The sequence below is a fragment of the Rana temporaria genome, chromosome 1 (assembly GCF_905171775.1).
Source record: "Rana temporaria chromosome 1, aRanTem1.1, whole genome shotgun sequence".
Lineage (NCBI taxonomy): Eukaryota > Metazoa > Chordata > Amphibia > Anura > Ranidae > Rana > Rana temporaria.
The window spans coordinates 126,122,949-126,148,269 of record NC_053489.1 but is presented as its reverse complement, the minus strand read 5'-3'; the positions used below and the strand labels follow the sequence as shown (position 1 = coordinate 126,148,269).

Genomic DNA, 25,321 nt, shown 5'->3' with positions numbered 1-25,321 from the left:
TCTATGCATGACATCATTGTTTACTACTGTGTGTCATCTGTGATTGGTCACCAGTAATCACATGGTACCAACATTTTATTGCATTTCTTCATGTTGCAAAAACGTGTGACAAAAAATTACAACTTAAAAAAAAAAAAAAAAACGCCATGCCTCTTACTAAATATTTGTACCGTCAAAAAATTTAATATAATTAATACATTTTTAGGAAGAAAAACATGATTTTCTTTTCAAACTTTTTGGTATTTTTTTCATTTATATAGCAAAAATATATTTTTTTTTTTAAAATGCCATTGAAAGAAAGCTCTATTAATGTGAAAACAATGATATAAATTTCATTTTGGTACAGTGCACATGACTGCCAGTTAAAAATAGCCTACATGGTGCTATCTAATCTGTCAGATAAATGGATGACATATCGAGAGTCTAAAGCCTAGTACACACACTGGCCCAGATTCAAGAAGCACTTGCGCCCGCGCAACCATAGTTGCGCGGCGCAAGTGCTTACTTGCTCCGGTGTAACGAGTGCTCCTGATTCAGGAACCTCGTTACACCGAATGCAGCCTAGGATGTGACAAACATAAGCCTACTTATGCCTTCACATCCCAGGCTGCATTCTTGCGTTGGCCGCTAGGGGGCGCGGCCTTTGTGATCGGCGTGTAGTATGCAAATTGCATACTACCACCGATTCACAAAAGTTGCGCGGGCCCTGCGTACGCAAGGTACAGAGTTTCCGTACGGCGCCTTTAGCATAAGGTTGCTCCTGCTAATAGCAGGTGCAGCCAATGCTAAAGTATAGCTGCGCCTCCCGCTCGCGACGTTTAAATTTCACGTCGTTTACGTAAGTGAACCGTGAATGGCGCTGGACGCCATTCACGTTCACTTACAAGCAAATGACGTCCTTGCGACGTCATTTGCCGCAATGCACGTCGGGAAAGTTTCCCGACGGAGCATGCGTTGTTCGCTCGGCGCGGGAGCGCGCCTAATTTAAATGATTTCCGCCCCCGGCGGGATCATTTACATTAGGCAGCCTTGCGCCCGGCTGCTTAGCATACTGCCCGCGCAATTTACGGAGCAACTGCTCCGTGAATCGCGGGCAAAGCGCAATGTTTGCGTGGGCGCAGAGAAAAAAATTTGCTCTTTGCCCACGCAAATATTGCGCGATTCTACTTGAATCTGGGCCAGAATATCGGACGAATGATCGTCCATTTTTTCTTGCATACTAGTCTCATATTGAAAATTAAAAGGTTACTAAACTCACAAAAATTCTCACAAGACAGAATTCAACTTGGGAAGTAATGTCTTGTATTCTCTTGTTGCCGATCATGAACGGTCTTGGTCACTCAAACTTTTTCACAGAAATACCATACTAAATCACAAGAAAATTGTTTGTTCTGTTACCTTGCGAGGAAAAAAATCCTGCTTGTCCTTTCACGACAGTTCATGCAAACATATCCGATCATCTCTCAAAGCTGTGTACTAATGAACATTTTATCAGACGATCGCTCAGAATGTGTTTTTTTCCGTCCGATTTTCTCATTGTGTGTACTAGGCATAAAAGGATAGCCATACAAGGGGCAATTATTTGTGAGACTCACCAAGGATTCAGTATTTCTGCTTAACCAGCATTATTGTAAATAAACAAAATCAACTGGATTTTTTGATGTAGTATTTTAAGTGATCAGTTGTTTCCACTTAATTAAACCTTGAAAATGAATGGCTTTCTCTTACGACTCTATTGATCAGTGCTTTCACCCAAGATTTACACATTTGAAACCTCTGTAAAAAATGTGTAAAACTTGAGGAAAAATAGTTTGAATCTTAAAAAGTGACACTTAGGCCCGGTACACACGGGCAAACATGTACGATGAAACCGATCCGTCGGACCGTTTTCACCGTACATGTCTGCCAGAGGGCTTCTGTACGATGGCTGTACTAACCATCGTACAGAAGTCCGCGCGTAAACAATACGCGGGGCGTGTCCGCGTCGTCACCGCGACGATGACGCGGCGACGTGGGCGGGCCTGCCATTTAAAGGCTTCCACGCATGCGTCAAAGTCATTTGACGCATGCGAGGGACGGCGGGCGCTCGGACATGTACGGTAGGTCTGTACTGACGACCGTACATGTCCGAGCGGGCAGGATTCCAGCGGACGGTTTTAAAACACGTCCAGGAATATTTGTCTGCTGGGAAAAGGCCCGGCGGGCAAATGTTTGCTGGAATTCGGCCCGCTCGCGCCTACACACGACCAAACATGTATGCTGAAACTGGTCCGCGGACCAGTTTCAGCATACATGTTTGGTCGTGTGTACGGGGCCTAAAGGTTTAGTTTTTTTTTAAATAACAAACACGTCATACTTGCCTCCACCGAGCAGTTCGTTTTGCACAGAGTGGCCCCGTGCCTCCTGTTCTGGGGTCCCCCGGTGGCTCTCGCGGCTCCTTAATAGATAATCCCCTCTGGAAAGCTCTCTCAAGAGGGGGATACCTTGCGGGCGCGCTCCTGTGTCATACACTCGGGGTCCATAGCCGCCGAGTGTATGACTCAGCTCCGCCCCCTGGAGCCCCAGTCACTGGATTTGGTTCACAGCAGCAGGAGCCAATGGCTGTGCCGTTATCAATCTATCCAATGAAGAGCCGAGAACCTGTGTAGAGAGCGACACGGGATCGCGCCCAAGGAAATTCGGGGGTCAGGTAAGTAAAACGGGGGATGGAGGGCCGAACATTGCAAGATGTTTTTCACCCTAATGCGTAGGATGCATTAAAGGGGTTGTAAAGACAAAAATATTTTCCTCTTAAATTAAAGTCTGACAAAGTAAAAAGAAATGTTTTGCATTATAACTAGTTTGATACCTGTTGAAATCGAGCCGTTTTATTCACCTCCAGCACTCCCGAATGGTTATTCTCACTGACTTCCTGGTTTGCGGTGCGCATTCATTCTTGCTACATCACGGCCTAATGGGAACTACAGTTCCCATTAGGCTTAGCCTCCATGCCTGTGAGGGATAAGAGAGCATCTTCACGCAGGGCTGTAGTCATGGGGAAGGGGTGAGCACATTCTGCTTTCCACCATGCAAAACGGCTCAGATGCTGGTGGAAAGCAAGAAGAGGAGAGACAGGAAATGGCAATTTCAAACCTGGATTACTGTATTTTGGAGGTCAAAAGGAAAAACAAGGTAAGTGATATTTAAATGCTCTAGCTTACAGCAATTAATTGATGTAATAAAAAACTAACCTTTAGTGTTCCTTTAAGGTGAAAAAAACACAAGGGTTTACAACCCCTTTAAGTGAAAACACCAATACATAAACCCTATGGCTGGGTTCACACTATTGTGAATTAGATCTAATTTGCATAGCAGGAGATGGCGACCGACTCTATGGAGTCGGTTCACACATCTCCAGAGCGGCTCTGGTGCGAATTGCGAAGTCCTGTGTGTCTTTTGGTCCATTTCAGGTCCGAATTCATGCTCTAGTGTAAACCCAGCCTTTAGGTTGTACCCTGTACTCACAACTATTACTTGTATTGATAATGTTTAAAAAAAAATGTATGTATGTATGCATGCATGCATGCATGCATGCATGCATGCATATATATATATATATATATATATATATATATATATATATATATATATATATATATATATACATACATATATATATATATATATATATATATATATATATATATATATATATATATATATACACACATTGATATAAAATTCCTATTGGTTATTGGTAATCCTTTTGATGACTAGATTATAGGAATGTATCTGGATTAGTGCAAACCTCATCTAGTTAAAACAAAAGTCACCCCCTGTATGATCACTTAGGCTCACACTACTGCAGCTGCGACTTGATCTAATTTTCAGTGCGATTTTGTAGTGCGTTGACAGGTTTTCATGCATTCTTTTTGTAGAAGACTGGATTGTATACACAAAATCCCATTAAAAACATGCATTTCTTTTTTTTTGGTGTGCTTCCATAGAAGTCTATGAGGACAAAACTGCATTGTAATTGCACCAAACTAGCACATGTGCCTTTCCAAAACCGTGTTGCACTGCATTGCATTGATGTGCACAGGCTCCACTGAAACTGCCATTTCCATTGTCGTGCGATTCTGTACGACTTAAGTCGCATCTTTAAATCGCATTAGTGTGAACCAGACCTTAAGGTCATTTAAGAAATGAGCCAGCCTAGCCAATTCTGTCCAACTCAAATAACAATCCTACATATCATCTGAAAACTAAGGAGACATTCCTAGCAATCAGGTCCTCAATAAATAGCAATTAGCCAAGATAGATGATCTTTTCTAATCTCGAACGCCCTCCAAGATAGAGGCTGTTGGAGTTCTCACTTAATATACATGCATGTGTGGGAGGGAAATGGTGGCACAGGCAGTAATAGGACAGTCAGACATCTGCATGTATACGTTTTCATTTGATAACAGTTTGCTAGCAGGCCTACAAGACACTCCGCACATTACAGATCACCCTGCTCAGCACACAGAAGAGTTAACCTCTATCACTCACAGCTTATGTCTGAACTTGACTTCCATGACTAGAACTACCCTATACATATTACATACATGTCTTGTATGTGTGCACTGCATGCATGTGAAATATGTCCGTTCTGAAAATGTGTGACTTACACACCCAACACCAAAAGAAAACTCCTCTGAACATCTGTGAGTTCTACAGAGCTTAGATCAGCCAACACTACAGAAGTACTTGAAGTAAAGGACTGTAATGAAAATGATATAAAACATACCTTATATCCTAACAGCTAGGCCCGTGTCCTGAGAGGTACACTGTACTGCTTCTGAACCAAAACATTAAAACTGCTCTTTAGTATTGCCAAACCCCTCTGTGCCTGCTACGTAACTGAGCTCTTCCCAAATCTCACGCATACATATGACATGTCACAGCCATTCCAAACTGCATCAGTAACAACGTTAATCTCCACCCTGAGGGCTGGGCTGCTCCACCTAGGTCTCAGTTCTGCTTAACCCTCACAGGCCTATGTGACGTACACAACCTCCAGCACACCATCTCCTAAATATACGAGTATTAGGACATTTCTATGACAAAGCTGCTGACTAACTGTATTGTAAAATGATTTATGATGAATATGATGACGTCCATACCATCAATATCGGTGATAGTCATTTTAGAATTAATGGAATAAAAAAAAAAGTTGTATATATGAAATGCCACTGAACTTTTTATGTAGAGAAAAGCAGTCAGTCATTACCAACTATGCAGAGCCATAACCAGATTATATTTAATACTGGGCAGACTAGCACTGGAGGTTAGAAACTCTGAGGTTTTTATTACTGTCCGGGGTCTCATTAGGTAGATTCACTATCTTATTGGGTACTGGTGGCTAATGTCACCTAAGTTAGGATATATTCACACTGAGGCACTTTTCATGCATTTTAGAGCTAAAAATAGCACCTGAAAAGCCTCCCCAGTCTGCTGTAAACAGTGTCTTTGGGGCGGTGAGGGAGCGATCTATACATCGCTCCTAAACTGCCCCCGAAGCACCTGCAAAGCACTTTGGCAGCGGCGCATTTTCGGGTGCTTGTAACCCCTTATTAACCCCTTTCTTTGGGGTTAAAAGCGATACGCTGCTGCTCACACAACGCCGGTAAAGCGCCACTGAAACAAGCAGCGCTTTACCGAAAGCGCGAGCAGTGTTCAGTGTGTAGGGGGTATTAAAGTATAACTAAAGCAATTTTTTTTTTTAAATGGATGGTGGAGAGGGATTAGAACATCTTTCAGGTTCACTCTCTATTTGTCCTTTTTACTGTCATCACTGAAAAGTGCAAGAAAAATAAAAAAATAAATCACACATTTTGGGTTGTCATCAGAGCAGGAATAAAGGGGAAATCTTTCAATTTCCTCACACTTCCTGTTTTGGCCATGGGACAGGAAATAAGATCTATTTAATACAATGCAGATGGAAGAACTTGACAGGGGTTATAACTAGGGTTGTCCAGATACCGATACTAGTATCGGTATCGGGACCGATACCGAGTATTTGCGGGAGTACTCTTACTCGCGCAAATGCTCCCGATACCTAAATAGAATACTTTTTTCGTATTTATCAACATGTTCTATGAAAATTCTTTGAGTTTTTTACTACTGCGTGACAAGCAAATAAAACATTTTTATTCATTTTTACTCATTTTTATTCTTTTATAATGTCTTGAGTTAGAGTTCTTCATAATTCTAAAGAAAATATCCTTAGTCTGTATTGTGGTTTGAAAACTGTCACATGACATTTAAAAAAAGTATCGGTATTCGGTATCGGCGACTACATGAAAAAAAGTATCGGTACTTGTACTCGGTCCTAAAAAAGTGGTATCGGGACAACCCTAGTTATAACCCTCACTTATTCTATTTAAAAAAAAAAAAAAAAACACATCTTTCCTTAAAGGAGTTGTAAAGGATATTTTTTTGCTGAAATGACTGTTTACAGGGTATAGAGACATACTAGTTAACAGATTCCTTTTAAAAATGATTAATAATAGATAAAAATCAATCATATAAATGTACCTGCAGTTTCTAGTTTCGTTTTTGCATGTCGTTTCCCGCTTCTGTGATGTACGGAGCCACAGAGCCAATACAGGGCAGTGATGGTTTGGAAAATGAAACTGATTGGTGCTGAGGGGTTTTAGACATGCAGTAATCACACCTCCTTGATTAGTGACCACAGAGAGAAAGCTCCCAGTACTGTGGTTATCAGGAAACAGACAACCAGGAAGTGTGGAGATCAGAGAAGAATTACAGCAACTTGAGAGCAAAAACGAACAATGAGGACATGAAAACAGCACTGCATTAAGGTAAAGGAAGCTATTAAGATAAAAAAAAAAAAAATCTTTTACAAACCCTTTAAGTTCTACTACTACTAGAGAGAGGGGAAATACAACATTTTGAGTTGTCAACAGGAATGCAGGATAAATCTTCTAATGTGGACACTTGTTCTAGTGACAACTGTCTAAGGCTCCATTCACATATGTTCAGCTGCAGTTTACCTGCAATTTAAAAAAAGGAGTCTGGTGCAGTTTTGTTCATCGGTTCAGGTACAATTCAGGTGCGAAATTTTACTTGAAATCGCGCCTGATCCGGACTGGAAAACGCACAGGACTCTAAAAAAAAAAAAACAGACCGCGTCTGGCCCGTAGATATGTGAATTAGCATCATAGAGAAGGCTGCCGGTTCACATGTCATACCAATTGGATGCGGTTCAAAAACGCATCAAATTGCCATATATGTGTGAACCCAGCCTTAGAGGGGATATTCTTTCTGTTTGAAGGACAGGAAATAAAGGGGATTTTTTATTTTTCTTTACTTTGTCTTAAGAAGGCTGTAAACTCAAAATGTTTTTATTTTTATTTTTTACCTTAATGCATTCTCTGCATTAAGTTAAAAACCTTCCAATACCTGTTCCCCCTCCAACCCACTCAATCCCTAAACACTTATGCGAGTCCTCTCAGGCTTCGGCGCTATCCCGGCTGCAGTGCTGCTCCTCCCTCTTCCTGGTCTCACAAAAGTCAGCAGGGGGACCCATAAGTTCCTGCTGCGGTCAGTCAAATCCTGTAAGGGGGCATTGCCAAGCTATGCTGTCTGTCTTTATGGGCATAAGTACAAAACTTAAGGGGGCCCTCGGAGTAAGAAGGTGCAAACAGCTCCGGTGGAGGACTCCAGAAAGGGAGGTAAAGGGAGGTTAAGTATCATTGCACAGTCAGTAAGTATAACATTAGTTTTTTTTATAGTTTAGCATAAATAATAATAATATTATTATTAACAACAACATTATTATTTCAAAACTTTTACTATCTTTTAAAAAAAAAAAATGATTTTAAAGTGTTTAAGTTTTGAATAAAATGTTAGAGCCTTTTTCCAGTTTTTTTATTAATGTCTTTTTCCCCACCCGTGGAGCTTTACCCTCATTACTGGTCCTAGTGACAGTTGTCTCAATTTTTGAATTGTCACAGTATGGGTGAGGGGAAATCTTCCAATGGAAAAACCTGCTCTAGTGACATCTGTCTAAGGGGATATGTCTCTTGCTTTCAAGAGACTTTCTCCTAATCCCTGCTAAATCTCCAGGACATGAAGTGAAGAGGAATCTCCCAAGGGGAAACAGCAATGGATGTGGTGGTGTAATATGTCCTGGTTTTCAGATTAACCACTTGCTGCCCGCACACCATAAAATAACGGCGGAGCAGTGAGTCTCTCGATCTGGGGCGACATTATATGACATTGCCCCAATTAGCCACGATCGCGCCGTGAGCCTTTTGCCCATACGACCAGCTGTGTCTAATCACAGCTAATCACATGTAAACAAGGACAGAGGTGTGAGGTGAGCGATCAGTGGCATCTCCTCACAGGGAAGACGTGAAAAGGTAATCAGGGCATTGATCATCAGTGCCACCAGTCTGTGCCCACCAGTGAGGCCAATCAGTGCACAATGCCTGCCCATCAGTGTCCATCCCATCAGTGCCGTCTCATCAGCGCACATCAGTAATGGAGAAAAAATGACTAATTTACAACATTTTCAGAAAAAGAAACTAAGAAAACCTATTTTTCCCCAAATGTTTAATATTTTTTAGTTTTTAGCAAAAAATAAAAAAAATCAGCGTTGATTAAATACCACAAAAAAAAAAGCTTGATTTGTGTGAAGAAAATGATTACAAATTAATTTGCGTACAGTGTTGCATGATGGCGCAATTATCATTCAAAATGCGACATCGCTGAAAGCTGAAAAATGTCCTGGGCAGGATGGGGGGTGAAAGTTGGGAATACCTGGAATGTTCTACAAGGAGGCCATTTACCACTTCAGCCCCTGAATGTTTTACCTCCATAATGACCAGGCCATTTTTTTGCGATACGGCACTGCGTTACTTTAAGGCCCCTTTCACATTGAGGAGTTTTTCAGGCGGTACAGCGCTAAAAATAGCGCTGCTATCGCGCCTGAAAAACTCCTTCACTGCAGACTCAATGTGAAAGCCCGAGGGCTTTCACACTGAGGCGATGCGCTGGCGGGAGACAAAAAAATCTCCTGTCAGCAGCATCTTTGGAGCGGTGAGAGGAGCGGCATGTATACCGCTCCTTCACCGCTCCTTCCCATTGAAAACAATGGGAAACCGCGGCAATACCGCCCGCAATGCGCCTCTATAGAGGCGCATTGCGGGCGGTATTAACTCTTTATCGGCCGCTAGCGGGGGTTAATACCGCACCGCTAGCGGCTGATACCCGCGGCAATTCCGGCGGTATAGCGCCGCTATTTTTAGCGGCGTTATACCGCCACCGCAGCTCCCGCCCCAGTCTGAAAGGGGCCTAACTGACAATTGCGCAATCGTGCAACATTGTACCCAAACAAAATTGATGTCCTTTTCCCCACAAATAGAGATTTCTTTTGGTGGCATTTGATCACCTCTGCTTTTTTTTTGGGGGGGGGGGGGGTTTTGAGCGATAAGCAAAAAAAAACACTAACAAATTAATAAAATATATATATTTTTTTTACTTTCTGCGGTAACTCCATAAAAATGTGTGAAAAAATTTAAATGTCTTCATCAATTTAGGCCAAATATGTATACAGCTACATAATTTTGGTAAAAAAAAAAAAATCCCAATTTTTTATGGCATTTTTATTTTCACTAGTAATGGTGGCGATTAGCTATTTTTAGCAGGACTGCGACATTGTGGTGGACAAATCGGACACTAAGTGACACTTTTTAGGGAATGGTGAGATCAATACAGTGATCAGTGCTTTAAAAAAAATGCACTGTCACTGTATAAATAACAGGCAGGGAAGAGGTTAACACCAGGTGCAATCAAAGGGTTAAGTGTGTTCCCTGGGTGTGCTTTATTACTGTGTGCGAATGGACTGACTGCAGGAAGAGAGACAACTGTGTTTCAGATTAGCAGGAACACAAGCTCTCTCTCTCTCTGTCTGACAGAACAACGGCCTGCCTTGTTTACATAGGGAGACCGCCGGTGTGTCTCTCCTCCGAATGATCGTGGGTGTCCAATCACAGTGGGAGTTGGTCACCCACAGCGTGAACACACTCCCCAGTCCCGGGAAGTCATGATCAACGTACAGGTACATTGTTTCTCGCAGCCGGGTTGCCCTGCCATAGTATATGTGCAGTGAGCAGTCCGGAGGTTATTAAAGCGGGGGTTCACCCCAAAAAAATATAATTTTTTTGTCTACCATGCCATCCAGCATACTAGCGTCAGCTACAGTATGCCTTTATTTTATTTTTTTCGCTGTACTCACAGTTTAATCCATTAGTTACGTTTCAGACTCCCGCGAGGAGTAGGCGTTCCTATGAAGAGGGGAACATGATTGACGGCTGGCTATGGCGCGTCACGCTTCCCGAAAATAGCCGAAATAGGACTTGGCTCTTCACGGCGCCTGCGCAGTCAGCTCCTAGTCTGTGCGCAAGCGCCGTATAGCGCCGTAAGGAGCCGAGTCCTACTCCGGCTATTTTCGGGAAGCGTGACGCGCCATAGCCGGCCGTCAATCATGTTCCCCTCTTCATAGGAACGCCTACTCCCCGCGGGAGTCTGAAACAAAACTAATGGATTAAACTGTGAGTACAGCACAAAAAATAAAAATAAAGGCATACTGTAGCTGACGCTAGTATGCTGGATGGCATGGTAGAAAGTTGTTTTTTAGGGTGAACCTCCGCTTTAAAAAGGAGGCTGGGTCTGGAACTTCTAACAACAAACTCTCTCCCTCGCACCTGTTGTGGTATTTTTATGTGGTTTTCTGTCATCCTGGATCCAGGGTGGGTGTTTGCTATATCTCAGGAATATGCCCGAGTTCTCATAAGTGAGCTAAATGGAGGCGAGTTTGGTTGTAATCATTGTTTATTTGAATTAAGTTTTCTTGTCGTTTATCATTATTGGTATGTTTTTGGTAAACCAATAAAGTGTTGTGGCCATTTCATGCCATTGGGTTGGTTCTCTGCCTTTAACCACTTGCCGACCAGCTCATGTACATTTACTGCGGAAGGTTTGCTCCCCTGCGTGAACTGACGTACCTGTACGTCAGTCCGTGCAAGGAGGATAGCGGGCGCGCGCAGACTTAATGTCCGCCATCGATCCGCGATCGCTGTGTACAGAGGCAGAGCGGGAAACTGCCTATGTAAACACGGTGATTCCCCGTTCTGACAGGGGACATGTCAGAGATCTACAGTTCTCAGTGATCGGGAACAGTGATCTCTGTCATGTCCCTGGCAGCCCTTACACCCTACAGTTAGAACACACTCAGGGAACACACATAACCCCTTCCATACCAGTGTAATTTTTACATTGATCAGTGCATTTTTATAGCACTGATCAATGTAATAATGTCCCTAAAAAGTGTCTTTTGGGGTCAGATTCGTCTGCGTAAAAAAAAATCACTACCATTACTAGTAAAAAAAAAAAAAAAAAAAAAAAAAAAAAATATCCCGTAGTTTATAGACACGATAACTTTTGCGCAAACCAATCAATGTATGTCTATTGCGATTAAGTGATCAAATACCACCAAAAGAAAGCTCTATTTGTGAGGGGGAAAAAATGTTGTTTGGATACTGCATCGCACGACCGCGCAATTGTCAGTTAAAGCGATGTAGTGCCGTTTTGCACTACTTCCGGGGCTGAAGTGGTTAATGTTTTTTGATTGTTTGGGGTTGTGGCCAGCAGTCCACACAGAAGAATACTGCCATTTGCTATTTGGTTGGTGACATAACTGAATAAAGAAAGGGCTGCACATCAAGTAGCCCATCTTAAATACAGACTGTTTAGATATTTGTAAAAAAGGATGTCAATAGGAACATAAATCCATTACCTTACTGCTCGCTGCTGAAGCTGCTGTCGAAGGTGCACTAGCAGTGGCGCTGGCACTTGCACTTCCTTGCTTTTTCTGAAAAACATGAAATGGCATACATTTACCTCAACTTGAAGACACCAGTAATTTAAGGAAGGCTTAGGTAAGTCTATGTCAGAGATGACATTAAGAAAAAAACATACAATAAGAGAATATAATAGAAGCCAACGTACAGCTGTTACTTTTATACAGATCCACTATTTACATGTTTGGCTTTCAATGCGAGCCTCAGCTATGTATGACCCATTCAGTCGCATATAGCACCATCCTGTGGAGGGCATGCAGAGCTGCAACTTCACCTCTTTTCAAATTATTATTATTATATTATACAGGATTTATATAGCGCCAACAGTTTACGCAGCACTTTACAATATAAAGGGAGACAAAACAGTTACAATACAATACAAGAGGATTAAGAGGGCCCTGCTCAGAAGAGCTTACAATCTAATAAAATAACCAAAACTTTAATGTTTACAGCGGAGTTCCGCCAATTTTTTTTTTAAGTCAGCAGCTACAAATACTGCAGCTGCTGACTTTTAATAATAGGACACTTACCTGTCCAGGGCACTGAAGCCGATCTGTTCCTCGGCATCTTCAGTAAGGGAATCAGGAAGTGAAGCCTTGCGTCTTCACAGCCTGGTTCCCTACTGCGCATCCTCACTGGTCCCTGCTGTCTTTTGAGACCTGTGTGCCTCCAGAAGACAGGGGGGGGGGGGGGACATGGCGTAGATCGCCACAGAATCTGTGGCGATCTATCACTGGAAGTGGGAGCAAATACCTGTATTAGACAGGTATCTGCTCCCCCCTGAAAGGTTCCAAATGTGACACCTGAGGGGGGGGGGGGGGGGAATCTGGAAAAGCGGAAGTTCCATTTTTGAGTGGAACTCTGCTTAAAAAAAAAAAATCTGTTACTTCTGATTTTTATTTAGATGTACATCTTCAAACATACTTTTTTCATTCCCTTTGCTTTGTTAAAGCCACCTCGTGGCTCTGACAGCATGTTGTCAGAGTTATATGGTGGCTTAAAAAAAAAAAAAAAAAAAAAAACCACACGCACACAGTACATCTCTGCAATACTTTCTCTTTAGAAACTACCCAAGTACAGAAAAAATACCAGATAATCATCCATCAATCCAGCGAGCTCCGAATTTCCTGTGCTGACAACACAGTGCTCACCTGCACTGAAATCTCAGACAGGAAGTATGGTACAAATACACTGGGAATAATAGCATAGGGCTGCTTTCATATCAATGTGCGGTTTACTCACACCATGGGTGCAGTGCAGCATAACTGCAGCTTTCCTGCGGGTTTGCTGCACTTAGCCATAGACTTCTGTTATATCCTGTGGGTTTGGTGTATTTTTTGAAAGTGCACCACACCTGCAGGATATAATAGAAGTCTATGGTAAAGTGCAGCTAACCCAGGAAAGTCACAAATGCACTATGCTGCATCCATGGTACAGGTAAACTGCAGTGTGGAAGCAGACCTATAGGGGGCTCTAAATAGTAAGGGTTCAACCACAGGGTTTTAAAGCGGAGGTTCACCCACAGCAAACACATTTTCCCCTTAGCTTCATGCTCGTTTTGTCTAGGGGAATCGGCTATTTGTTTTAAAATATGATCCGTACTTACCCGTTTACGAGATGCATCTTATCCGCCGCTTCCGGGTATGGGCTGCGGGACTGGGCGTTCCTTCTTGATTGACAGTCTTCCGACGGTCGCATCCATCGCGTCACGATTTTCCGAAAGAAGCCGAACGTCGGTGCGCAGGCGCAGTATAGAGCCGCACCGACGTTCGGCTTCTTTCGGCTACGAGTGACGCGATGGATGCGACCGTCGGAAGCCTCTCGGAAGACTGTCAATCAAGAAGGAACGCCCGCTCCCGAAGACCCATACCCGGAAGCAACGGAGAAGATGCATCTCGAAAACGGGTAAGTACAGCTCATATTTTAAAACAAATAGCCGATTCCCCTAGACACAACGAGCAGGAATCTAAGGGGAAAATAGAAAAAAAAAAAGGAATTGGGTGAACTCCCGCTTTAACCCCCCTCCCCAACATATATTATATATTATATATATATATATATAATATATATATATATATATATATATATATATATATATATATATATATATATATATATATACACACACACACACACACATACATACATATATATATATATATACACACACACACACACACACACACACATACACCTCAGGATTTACTGTACATACACACAAAATTATATATCAGTATTTACTGTATGAGCATTATTATGAAGGACAAAAATATAATTGCAGGAGGTGTACTCTAGTTATACAGTGTTGTGTAATGACGCACAGGGCCACACCTAACAATGATTTCACACATGTGCACACTCAGGTATTCTACAGTCAGACCCGACAACCTTGCTACAGAGGCTGCTTATTCATCAGAAATTCTGACAATGGAACCTCTGTTTCCTCATGAGGCCTACAGCAATTTACAGACTGACATATTGCTGTAGCTTAAATGTATTTCCATGTACATAACTACAGCTGTGCTTCAGGTTTTGTGGCCAAGTGTATATTTTGTCCTGAAATGAAAGAATGCTACATCAGATGAGATATCTGCTGTGCATTGTAAGGCATCTGTAATCATCTAAAAATGCATAGAATCACGTTTACCAACAAGAAACCTCAGTAGTGTCACAGCTCAGGATTTGTTTGGGAACAAAGATAACAAAGTGACAAATTCATTGCACACCAAATACAACCACATTTTATTACACTGCCTCCTGTCCCTTCTGTTACTGCAAAACATAGAATACAAAAACAAAATAAATAATGAAAAAAAAAAAGAAAAGTTTTTAAGATCCACTACCCACCCTTGTCTTTGTGTGCAAAGGCAAACACAAGTATTGATCCTGCGTCGTACGTAAACAGCAATCACACCACAGATGTTAGGTATTACCACAGACGTCAGATCAAGAGCAAGGATTATAGTACTAAACCCCCTGTGTAAATCCAAAGTGGTAACCTGTATCGGCTTTTAAAGCGTCACCTCTGGGTAATATAATTTACATAGTTTGCCGCAGTTACACAGGTGTGCGCAATTTTAAAGCGTGACGAGTTTGGTATCCATTTACTGAGCATAACAATCTTTTATATTTTACCAAACAATTGGGTATTACATTGTGTTTTTGTGAATAAAAATTCATTAAAATGTATTTATTTTCACAAAAAATTATGTTTGATAAATGACTGCGCAAATACCTTGTGACAGACACAATTACAACACCCATCATTTTATTCTCTAGGGCCTCTGCTTTCAAAAACATATAAAAATAATGTTTGGGGGGTTCAAAGTAATTTTCTAGCAAAAAAAATAAAAAATACAGATTTTTACATGTATGTGAGCGTGTCTGCAAAAGGCCTGGTCTTCAAGTGGTTAATAAGTACTATTAATCAAAATGATGTTGATCATGAATTCATCAAGCTGCAATTACTAAAGCTACAACTTCAAAGTGGCCAAATGGTCTCTAATCCAGTGTTTGCCACAGTTTGGCATTTTTTCAGTGATATTGCAGCTTGATGAATCAGGACTCCTCTCTCTGCTGTTTAAGGCTGGATTCACACCTATGCATTTTTAGTGCTTTTTGCATTTTGCAGATTTGCTCTACAGTCCATTTAACATGGTTTCCTATGGAACACGTTCGGTAGTGCAAATCTGCAAAATGCACAGGTGTGAATCCAGCCTTAGGCGTCGTACACACGACCGGTTTTCTCAGCAAGAACCAGCAAGAAAACTGCTGGCAGAGCTTTCTTGCCGAGAAAACCGTGCGTGTGTACGAGGCTTTCAGGTTTCTCATCGGGAAATCTGGCCAGAATCTCGTAGATGAAAAACAGAGAACCTGCGCTCTATATTACCGTCGAGATCCTTGTCGGCCTGTTTCCCCGACGAGAAACCCAAGAGTGTGTACACTTACCTGTCGCCAAACCCGCGCATGCTTGAAATGACTTTGACGCATAGGTAGGGTGAAGTAAGATGGCAGCGACAGCATCGAGTGTGACGGGCGCATGCTCGTCGTACGAGATGATGTCACCGCGTTCTTGCCTTTCTAGAGAACCGTGGTTCTTTTAAAAAGGTCAGTGTGTACACTCGGGTGGCAAGAGATTCTTGCCAAGAAAACAATGTTTTTTTCCTGACAAGATTCTTGCCCGTTGGTACGAGGCCCCTCACCACGCTTTCTGTAGACATCTCCCTCACCAGCTTTGCTATTTTAATGCTTGTAGTAATGTGAGGTATATGGGGGACATGGGGCACAAGGCACTAGAAGTGTTAATGGTCTTCCAGCAAGTTCACCAGCTATACATGTCCTGCCATTCATTTTAACAAGTCAGCTCAGAGTGACTAGATCTATGTGAAAATCTTCAAAAGGCTCATACACGCGATCGGATATTCCCGACAACAATTGTCCGATGGACGTGTTTTGTCGGATAATCCGACCGTCTGTATGCTCCATCGGACAGATATTGTCTGAATTTCCGACAACAAATGTTGGGTGGTCATGCTCTCAAATTGTCCGACAACAAATGTGTTCCGTTGGATTATCCAATCGTGTGTACACAAATACGTCAGACTAAAATCCAAAGTACAAACACGCATGCTCCGCACTAATGCTAAACATCAGACAACAATAGCACAAGTTGCCCAAAGGGTATCAGAAAAATCCACCGATTTGTCCAATGAAAGTCCGATCGTGTGTATGAGGCTTTAGGGTCTATCAAGAATTAATGCTGCCCTAGGAATAGGTGAATGACGACACCTTTTTCTACAATATCCACTTTTCTTCATACCAAGCATGTTTCATGACCATTACTGTGAAAAATAAAACTGAATTATAGTATTGTAGTTCCAGGATTATTACTGTGAAAATTTTTATATTGCAGTTCCAGGGCTAATATTGTGACAACTGATGTAGTACCGGTATTGGAATTTTATGACTATTACTGTGAAAACAAAAAACAAAGTGCAGTTTTTGAAATAGCAAGCATTGCTTTACATTGTATGCAACGCTTCAATTTGCTACTAATTAGCAGCTTGCATAGAAAGATGAGATGCACGTTCCTGGAACTAGAGAGAGTCTTGCTCCTGTGCATCTTTTCAGCTTCATCATTCATACCCTCCTAGTTCTACTGTTAGATTTGGCCAAAAAGAGAGAGAAACAAAGCGTCATCTTATTTACCAAGCTCAGTGCACATTCACTTCAACAGTATTTAATTAAGTCAACCCCCAATGTTTTCTTCATGTGGAAGACATACAGCGGTTTCCTCAGGAAGATTAGACAATGGTCAATCACACCAAGCACTGCACATAGCTTTTAAAATGTGGACAATTAAACACAAAGGGCCAGATCCACAAAAACGGGCATATATTTGGCGGGCGTAGCGCATCTCATATGCGCTACTCCGCCGTAAATCAGAGTGGCTCGTAGGGTATCCATATGTGGGCCGGCGTAATGTAAATCTGCCGGCGTAAGGCCGCGTAATTCAAAGTAGGCTTGGAGTGGGCGTGTTGTATGTTAATCTAGTATGACCCCACGTAATTGGCGCTTTTTACGAACAGCGCATGCGCCGTTCGTGGACGTATCCCAGTGCAAATGCGCGAAATCACGTCGCAAATAGTCAATGCTTTCGACGTGAATGTAACTTACGCAAAGCCCTATTCGCGAACGATTTACGTAAACGATGGAAAATTTGACGCTGTCCCGACGTCCATACCTAACATTGCGTACGCCCCATAGAGCCAGGGGTAACGTTACCCTGAAAAAAGCCTTACGTAAATGACATTAAAAAATTGCGTCGGGCGGACGTACGTTTGAGAATCGGCGTATCTAGCTAATTTGCATACTCTACGCGGAAATCAACGGAAGGCGCACCTAGCGGCTAGCATAAATATGCACCTAAGATCCGACGGCGTACTAAGACGTACGTCGGTAGGATCTAGACCACATTCATGCGTATCTTGTTTTGTGGATACAAAACAAAGATACGACGGCGCATCGTAGAACTTACGTGGCCTAACAATAGATACGCCAACGTAACTCTTTGTGGATCTGGCCCAAAATGTCCACAACACTTATACCAGTAAAATGACTGTCATCACTGTGTGCCCATCCTGTGTTGCAGTGCACAATGATAATTATGGACCTTCTTTTACCAAGAGAGAGCAGAAGGATGACCTCCTCAATGTGCTGGTTCTCTTTATTGAACAATCAGCAGACTCTAGGAGGGCCGACTTAAGCCTCATACACACGATTGGTTAACCCAGTGTTTCTCAATTCCAGTCCTCAGGCCCCCCCAACAGGTCAGGTTTTCAGGATTTCCATTATTTTGCACAGGTGATTTGATCAGTTTCACTGCCTTAGTAATCACCACAGCCTTTTCATCTGAGGGAAATCCTGAAAACCTGACCTGTTGGGGGGGCCTGAGGACTGGAATTGAGAAACACTGCGTTAACCAGAGGACAACGGTCTGAAGGACCGTTGTCTTAGGTTAACCGATGAAGCTGACTGATGGTCCGTCGCGCCTACACACCATCGGTTAAAAAAACGATTGTGTCAGAACGCGGTGACGTAAAACACAACGACGTGCTGAAAAAAACAAAGTTCAATGCTTCCAAGCATGCGTCGACTTGATTCTGAGCATGCGCAGGTTTCTAACCGATGGTTTTGCATACGAACGATCGGTTTAGACCTATCGGTTAGCAATCCATCGGTTAAATTTTAAAGCAAGTTGGCTTTTTTTTAACTGAAGGTTAAACAACCTATGGGGCCCACACACGATCGGTTTTGACCGATGAAAACGGTCCTTCAGAGCGTTGTCCTCTGGCTATCCTATCGTGTGTACGAGGCTTAAGACAACCTGTCTGTGGGACTGTAGAGCGAGATGTAGAACCCCCCTGAGGTTAAAGCACCAGTATATTCTGTATGTGCGAAGGGAGCGAGGGGATCTGTCACTATTCATTTCTTTGGTCAGCCTGGAATTACATTTTAACATGTTACAGTTTATGTGAGAATACAGCGATTGGGTTTAGACCTGCTTTAAACAATACATGTCATTGTAACCAAAATCTAACATGTCCCATTTGTGTTTAGAAATATATTACCAATCCTTTTGATTCCAGAGTTTTCCTTTATTTGTTGATAATTCACCAACCACACAATAGGCCTGCTATATATAAATGCAAGTAATTACAGTGTCTACTATGCAAGTAGGGAAGGAAGTGTGTAGGTGTTGTGACACTGCAGTTCTGCCTCTGCTACAAAATCACCTTACTAGGCATTTTTGGACTGACGTCAAATTAAATGGTTAGATGGGTAACCCCCCCCCTTTTTTTTTTAAGATGGTGTTTTTATAATTTATCAATGCTTATCTTCTAAATAAAGATGTAACATTTGCAATGCTGCATTATTACCTGTAATATCAATGTTTACCACTGGAGGGCAGGTTAAAACAAGCAGCCATAAATGCATGTAGTTCGGGTTCTGATTGACTGACAACTCTCATATAAAACCTATGCTAACACTAAAGTCACACAAAGATTTGCACATATTTGAAAACCAAACACATTTTTACACCAGCACTGAATAACAGACGGTAAATATAACAGTCACTTGATCACCCGATCCAATTTCAGCGTAATTGACAAAATGAGAAACTCCCACCCTGCTGACCAATTGCTATTTGGGGGAACAATCACTTCGCTGTTGATATTGGATGATATCCATTCCTAATACTTGAGGACAACTGAATCATGCATGCATGTCAAACCAACTTCATGAGTCTATGGGCACTTTCAGACGTGCAGACCGTATGTCCGCATTTTCATCTATCCGCTGCGGATGAAAACGGGACATACATTGGTCCCTATGTGATTGCGGGTGTCAGCAGATGACCATCCGCTGACACCCGTAATCGTCCGCCTCCTCAAAGATCCGATTTTTCGGATGGAAGAAAATCCTATTTTTCTTCCGTCTGGCGGATCGGATCGGATGAACACAGACATGGGCCTAGATTCACGTACGGCCGATCTACGTTGCGGGGGCGTAGCATACCGTATTTACGTTACGCCGCCGCAACTTAGAGAGGCAAGTGCTGTATTCACAAAGCACTTGCCTCCTAAGTTACGGCAGCGTAGCGTAAATGGGCCGGCGTAAGCGCGCATAATTCAAAGTAGGCTGTAGGGGGCGTGTTGTATTTAAATGAGGCTTAACCCATGTAGATGCATGGCCGAATGAACGGCGCATGCGCGCGCATGCTCAGTATCACGTCGCATTTACGCCCAAAGATACGTTGGCTCAATGCCTGTGACGTGAACGTAATTTACGCACAGCCCTATTCGCGTACGACTTACGCAAACAACGTAAAAAGATACGCTTGTTCCGACGTCCATACTTTGCATTAGATGCGCCACCTAGAGACCAGCTTTATCTTTACGCCGGCGTATCTCTAACGTAAACGGCGCACGTACGTTCGTGAATCGGCGTATCTAGTCATTTGCATATTCTACGCCGAACTCAATGGAAGCGCCACCTGGCGGCCAGCGTAAATATGCACCCTAAGATACGACGGCGTAGGAGACTTACGCCGCTCTCATCTTAGCCTAATTTAAGCGTATCTGGTTTCCAGAATACGCTTCAATTTACGACGGTGCAGATTTGGACTTACGACGGCGTATCTACTGATACGCCAACATAAGTCTCTGAGAATCTGGCCCATACGGTCCGTGTTCATCCGATCCCCCATAGGGGAGAGCGGAGGAAAGACAGGGCGGTCCCTGCACAGTGTGCCCCCGGGGACCGCCCTGTCAGCCGACGGCTCAGCGGGGATTTACGGAAAAATCCCCGCTGAGCAAAAGCGGACACACGGAGCGGATCATTACTGATCCGCCCGTGTGAAAGGGCCCTTAGGGTAGAGATTCTAACCCATGCAATCAAATAAAAAAATTGTACTGGAGATTATTACATACATTTTTTTATTTTAAAGGGGAGTTCCACCCACAATTTCACTTTTTAAATATAAATACCCCTGTAATACACAAGGTTAATGTATTCTAGTAAAGTCAGTCTGTAAACTAAGGTCCGTTTTGTTAGGTTGTTACAGCATTTAGATAGTTTATAATCTAGAAATAGACAGTGGCCATCTTAAGTGTGGGCATCATGAAGCCAGACTGTATGACTTCCTGGATTTCAGCCTTGCATATCTCGCACATGCTCAGTGCTACACAAGCAATGTAATAGGTTTCAGTCAGGTTTGCAAGGACTACTGGGAAACATGATGCCTATCCCAGAAACCCTTGCAAATAGCCTTGTGACTTAATTGCCTAGGCAAATAAGGAGGAGGAAGTAATGAAGGACTACAAAATAAAGGTATTTACAAGCAACAAAATAAATAAAAATTGTCCATTCTGAACACTATGAGATTAGGGCATGCAGCACAGACAAACATAAAAAAATGGGTGGAACTCCACTTTAACTGCAACAAGTAACATATTTTCTAAATTTGTTTTATAAAGGTGCATGCTCCATACTTGAGCTAAAAGAGCTTAGACTGACCATACACTATACAATCTCCTTCAATGACCATCTACTTTGTAGTAGAATGCCTACCTGATTTCATGCAAATTAAAAGGATGTTAGGTTTGTCGTCAAAGTTTTGGTGAACCTAAAAGAGAATTGTACAAGCAGGGCTTCCTGATTGGCCAGGAGGAGAATGAGGGAGACAAAAGCGAAAATGTATTCGCTATTTTCACACGAGTGGGTGCGCCCCAAGCCCACCCTTTTTTGAAGCCTATTCGAGCCTCTGACTCTAATCACGTACTTAAAAAAAAAAAAAAAAACCCCATTGGAATCAATGCGTCTGCATGTAGATTAGGGGGCTGGACTAATGGATGGGGGGGTGGCACCCCTGCTGGATGGGCCGCCACTGGTCTATGTCCAGTTTTACAAAGATTGTCCAGCATACTGGCTAGGTCATGCATAAAAGATACAACAGAATGGTTTACACTACAGCCTCAGCACTAATGGGCAAAATGTATTGCCACACATTATTATTTTCAGCAAGTGATTTACCAAAGGAGTCGGACAGCAATGAAATGCAAGATCTGAACCTGACTACATTAAAATCAATTGCCATATACGTCATTCTGACTGTTCTTATGGAGCGCTTTAAAAATCTAAAAAGGTACGGTAGAAAATCCTTAGGCGCACAATGGTCATATGCAGAGATACACAGAAATACCACAGTATTCACTGATTTTGTCTGTAAACCGCCAATTTTCATGATCCACACGGGACAGTTACGATGACTGAAAAGAAGAGCTGTGTTGTCAAAAAGCTTTGGAATATACAAAATGCCTTCCCAGCTGGAAATCAATTACAGAAATGGTATGACAGCAATTTGTACAAACTACTGAGAGACTTTCATGCTGGAAGTTTCTTGTTCTGGACAGATTCTTGCTTCTATTCCCACCACCACTATTGTGAAGGGAGAGCCATTAAACTGGTCACACATATTACAAGCTGATTCTACAATCTAATCAAAGCAAATCTTTAGTGCATCTGAGTAACACAGTCCAAAAACACTTTAATATTCAAAGCAAACCCCCCCCCCCCCCCCAATTCATCCATGTCTCTGTGCTATAATTCGTTGAGAGATCACTTTGACAGACACTCCCCTAGTATTTCTAACCGTGGCCATCTTGAATAAGGGCAGATGATTAAAGGGTCACTAAAGGAAAAAAAAATTTAAGCTGAAATGACTGTCTACAGGGTATAGAGACATAATAGTTACCGTATTTATCGGCGTATACCGCGCACTTTTTTGCCCTGAAAATCAGGGCAAAATCGTGGGTGCGCGATATACGCCGATAACCGCTTTCCCGCGCCGAGTTTGAATACTGCGCCGACATATACCGAGCGCAGTACACTCGTCTATTGTCGGGCAGTCTCGGCTCCTCTCGCGCTGACGTCCTGGACGTTCAGGACATGAGCGCGACAGTAGCCGAGCCTGCCCGAGTGTACTGCGCTCGGTATATGCCGGCGCAGTATTCAAACTCGGCGCGGGAAAGCGGGAAATAAGCGAGGACGCCGCAGAAGGACGCCGGACCCGACGAAGAGGACACCCGAAGCCGCAGACGGACGCCGGACCCGACGAGGCCGCCGATGGACGCCGCGCAAGACACCAAACTGTAAGTACAAAAATCTTTTTTTCCACAGAAATTGGGGGCAACTTTAGGGGTGCGCACTATACGCGGGAGCGCGCCATACCCCAATAAATACGGTAACTGATTATTTTTAAAAATTATTAAAAATAGATAAAAAAACAATCATATAATGTGCCTGCAGTTTAGATTAGTTTTTGCTGTTGTTTTCTGGTTCTCTGATGTACAGAACCAGAGAGCCAATAGAGGGCAGTCAGCCAATAGAGAGCAGTGATACTTTGTCTAAAACTCCTCAGCACCAATCCAGTTTCGTTTTACACACAGTAATCACACCTTCTTGATTAGTCACCACAGTGAGAAATCTCCCAGTACTGTGGTGATCAGGAAACAGACAACCAGGAAGTGTCCAGAACAGAGAGGATTTACAGCAACATCAAAGCAAAAACGAACAATGAGGACATGAAATCAGGACTGCAGTAATGTAAAGGAAGCTATTTAGCTAAAAAATAAATAAATCCTGTAGCATTTATGTCCTGGAATCCATCTGCCCTTAGCTCAAACATGCATTCAGGAGGATGTGCTTAGCTGAGGAAACCCCTCCTTCTCTCCTACCCTCCTGAAGACTTCTGGGATGTATGACATAATTTGCCTAGACAAGAAACCAGGAAGTAACTAAAGAAAAAAGAGGGGGGGGGTAGGGAAAGGAGAAGCTTAAAGGGGTTGTAAAGGTTAGTTTTTTATTTTCTAAATATGTTTCTTTAACCATATACCTACCCCGGACCATTTTGCTGGCCAAAGACCAGAGCATTTTTTGCGATTCGGCACTGCGTGGCTTTAAATGACAATTGCGCGGTCATGCGACGTGGCTCCCAAACAAAATTTATGTCCTTTTTACCCACAAATAGAGCTTTCTTTTGGTGGTATTTGATCACCTCTGCGGTTTTTAATTTTTGCGCTATAAACAAAAATAGAGCGGCAATTTTGAAAAAAATAAAAAAAGCAATATTTTGACTTTTTGCTATAATAAATATCCCCCAAAAATAGCCAAAACCCCAGACGATGCACTATTTGATGTGAAACGCGTCGGGAGACTCCACCGCTGCCATTTTGTACATTTAAAAAAGCTGATCACCTTTTACAATGTAAGTGTTTTTACCTACATTAAACATTGGTACCTTTCAGTTTTACGCTATGTGCCTTTCTCTTCTTCTCCTACATCTCTACATATTGGTTTAAATTTTGGCCCACATTGGGTACCCCTGGAAGCAACCTTCTTCCCGATTCGATCCCTGGGCTCCTCTCTGATTGACGTGCGAGACGTCTATGTGAGAATTGCAGCCGATGATCCAGGCCTGAGAGTGGTTTATACCCTGCTTTACTGACCCTCTGGGCATATGTCCATTAGGGTACAGTATCTCTGGTAAGCCTTCCTTTCAATGATCGGTGGTGGATTTCGAGGCATTGGGACTATTATCACCAATTTTCATCACCATTTTTTTTTTCAAATATTATATTATATATATATATATATATATATATATATATATATATATATATATATATACACACACACACACACACACACACACACACACACACACACACACACACATACACACCATCCAGTGTCTATACATATACATCACATTTTTGGTTGATATATTGTCAGAATTTTTCCACCATTTGTTTGTTGCACTGTTTATTCGTCCTTTCATTGGGTGATCTATTAAATTTTATGCGCTACACTTTTGTATTCCACCATTGTCCATTGGTAGTGTGAGCTTCTTACTATTGATAGCGTGGAATTTTCTGTTTTCTGCTATAATAAATATCCCCCAAAAAATATATGAAAAAAATATATTTTTGTTCAGTTTAGGCCGATACGCATTCTTCTACATATTTTTGGTAAAAAAATAAAATAATCACAATAAGCATTTATTGATTGGTTTGCGCAAAAGTTATAGATTTTTTTTTTTTACTAGTAATGGCTGCGGTCAGCGATTTTTATCGTGACTGCGATATTATGGCGGACACTTCGGACACTTTTGACACATTTATGGGATGGGACCATTGTCATTTTTACAGCGCTCAGTGCTATAAAAATGCACCGATTACTGTGAAAATGACACTGGCAGTGAAGGGGTTAACCACTAGGTGACGCTGAAGGGGTTAAGTGTGCCCTAGGGAGTGATTCTTACTGTTAGGGGGCGTGGCAACATGTGACAC

General features: G+C 42.3%; 1 protein-coding gene across 4 annotated transcripts in view; it reads right to left on the bottom strand.

Annotated features, from left to right (window-relative positions):
• CAST (calpastatin) overlaps window positions 1-25,321 on the bottom strand; it is a 182,351-nt gene that overhangs the window by 104,294 nt on the left and 52,736 nt on the right. For 3 of the 4 annotated variants that reach the window (XM_040342546.1, XM_040342518.1, XM_040342529.1), the window contains exon 3: window positions 11,846-11,920. In XM_040342546.1, coding sequence (XP_040198480.1) covers window positions 11,846-11,920 — 75 coding nt within the window. Of the gene's footprint in view, window positions 1-4,768; window positions 5,110-11,845; window positions 11,921-25,321 lie in introns of those variants that run through there. The other variant, XM_040342538.1, reaches the window with a different exon arrangement.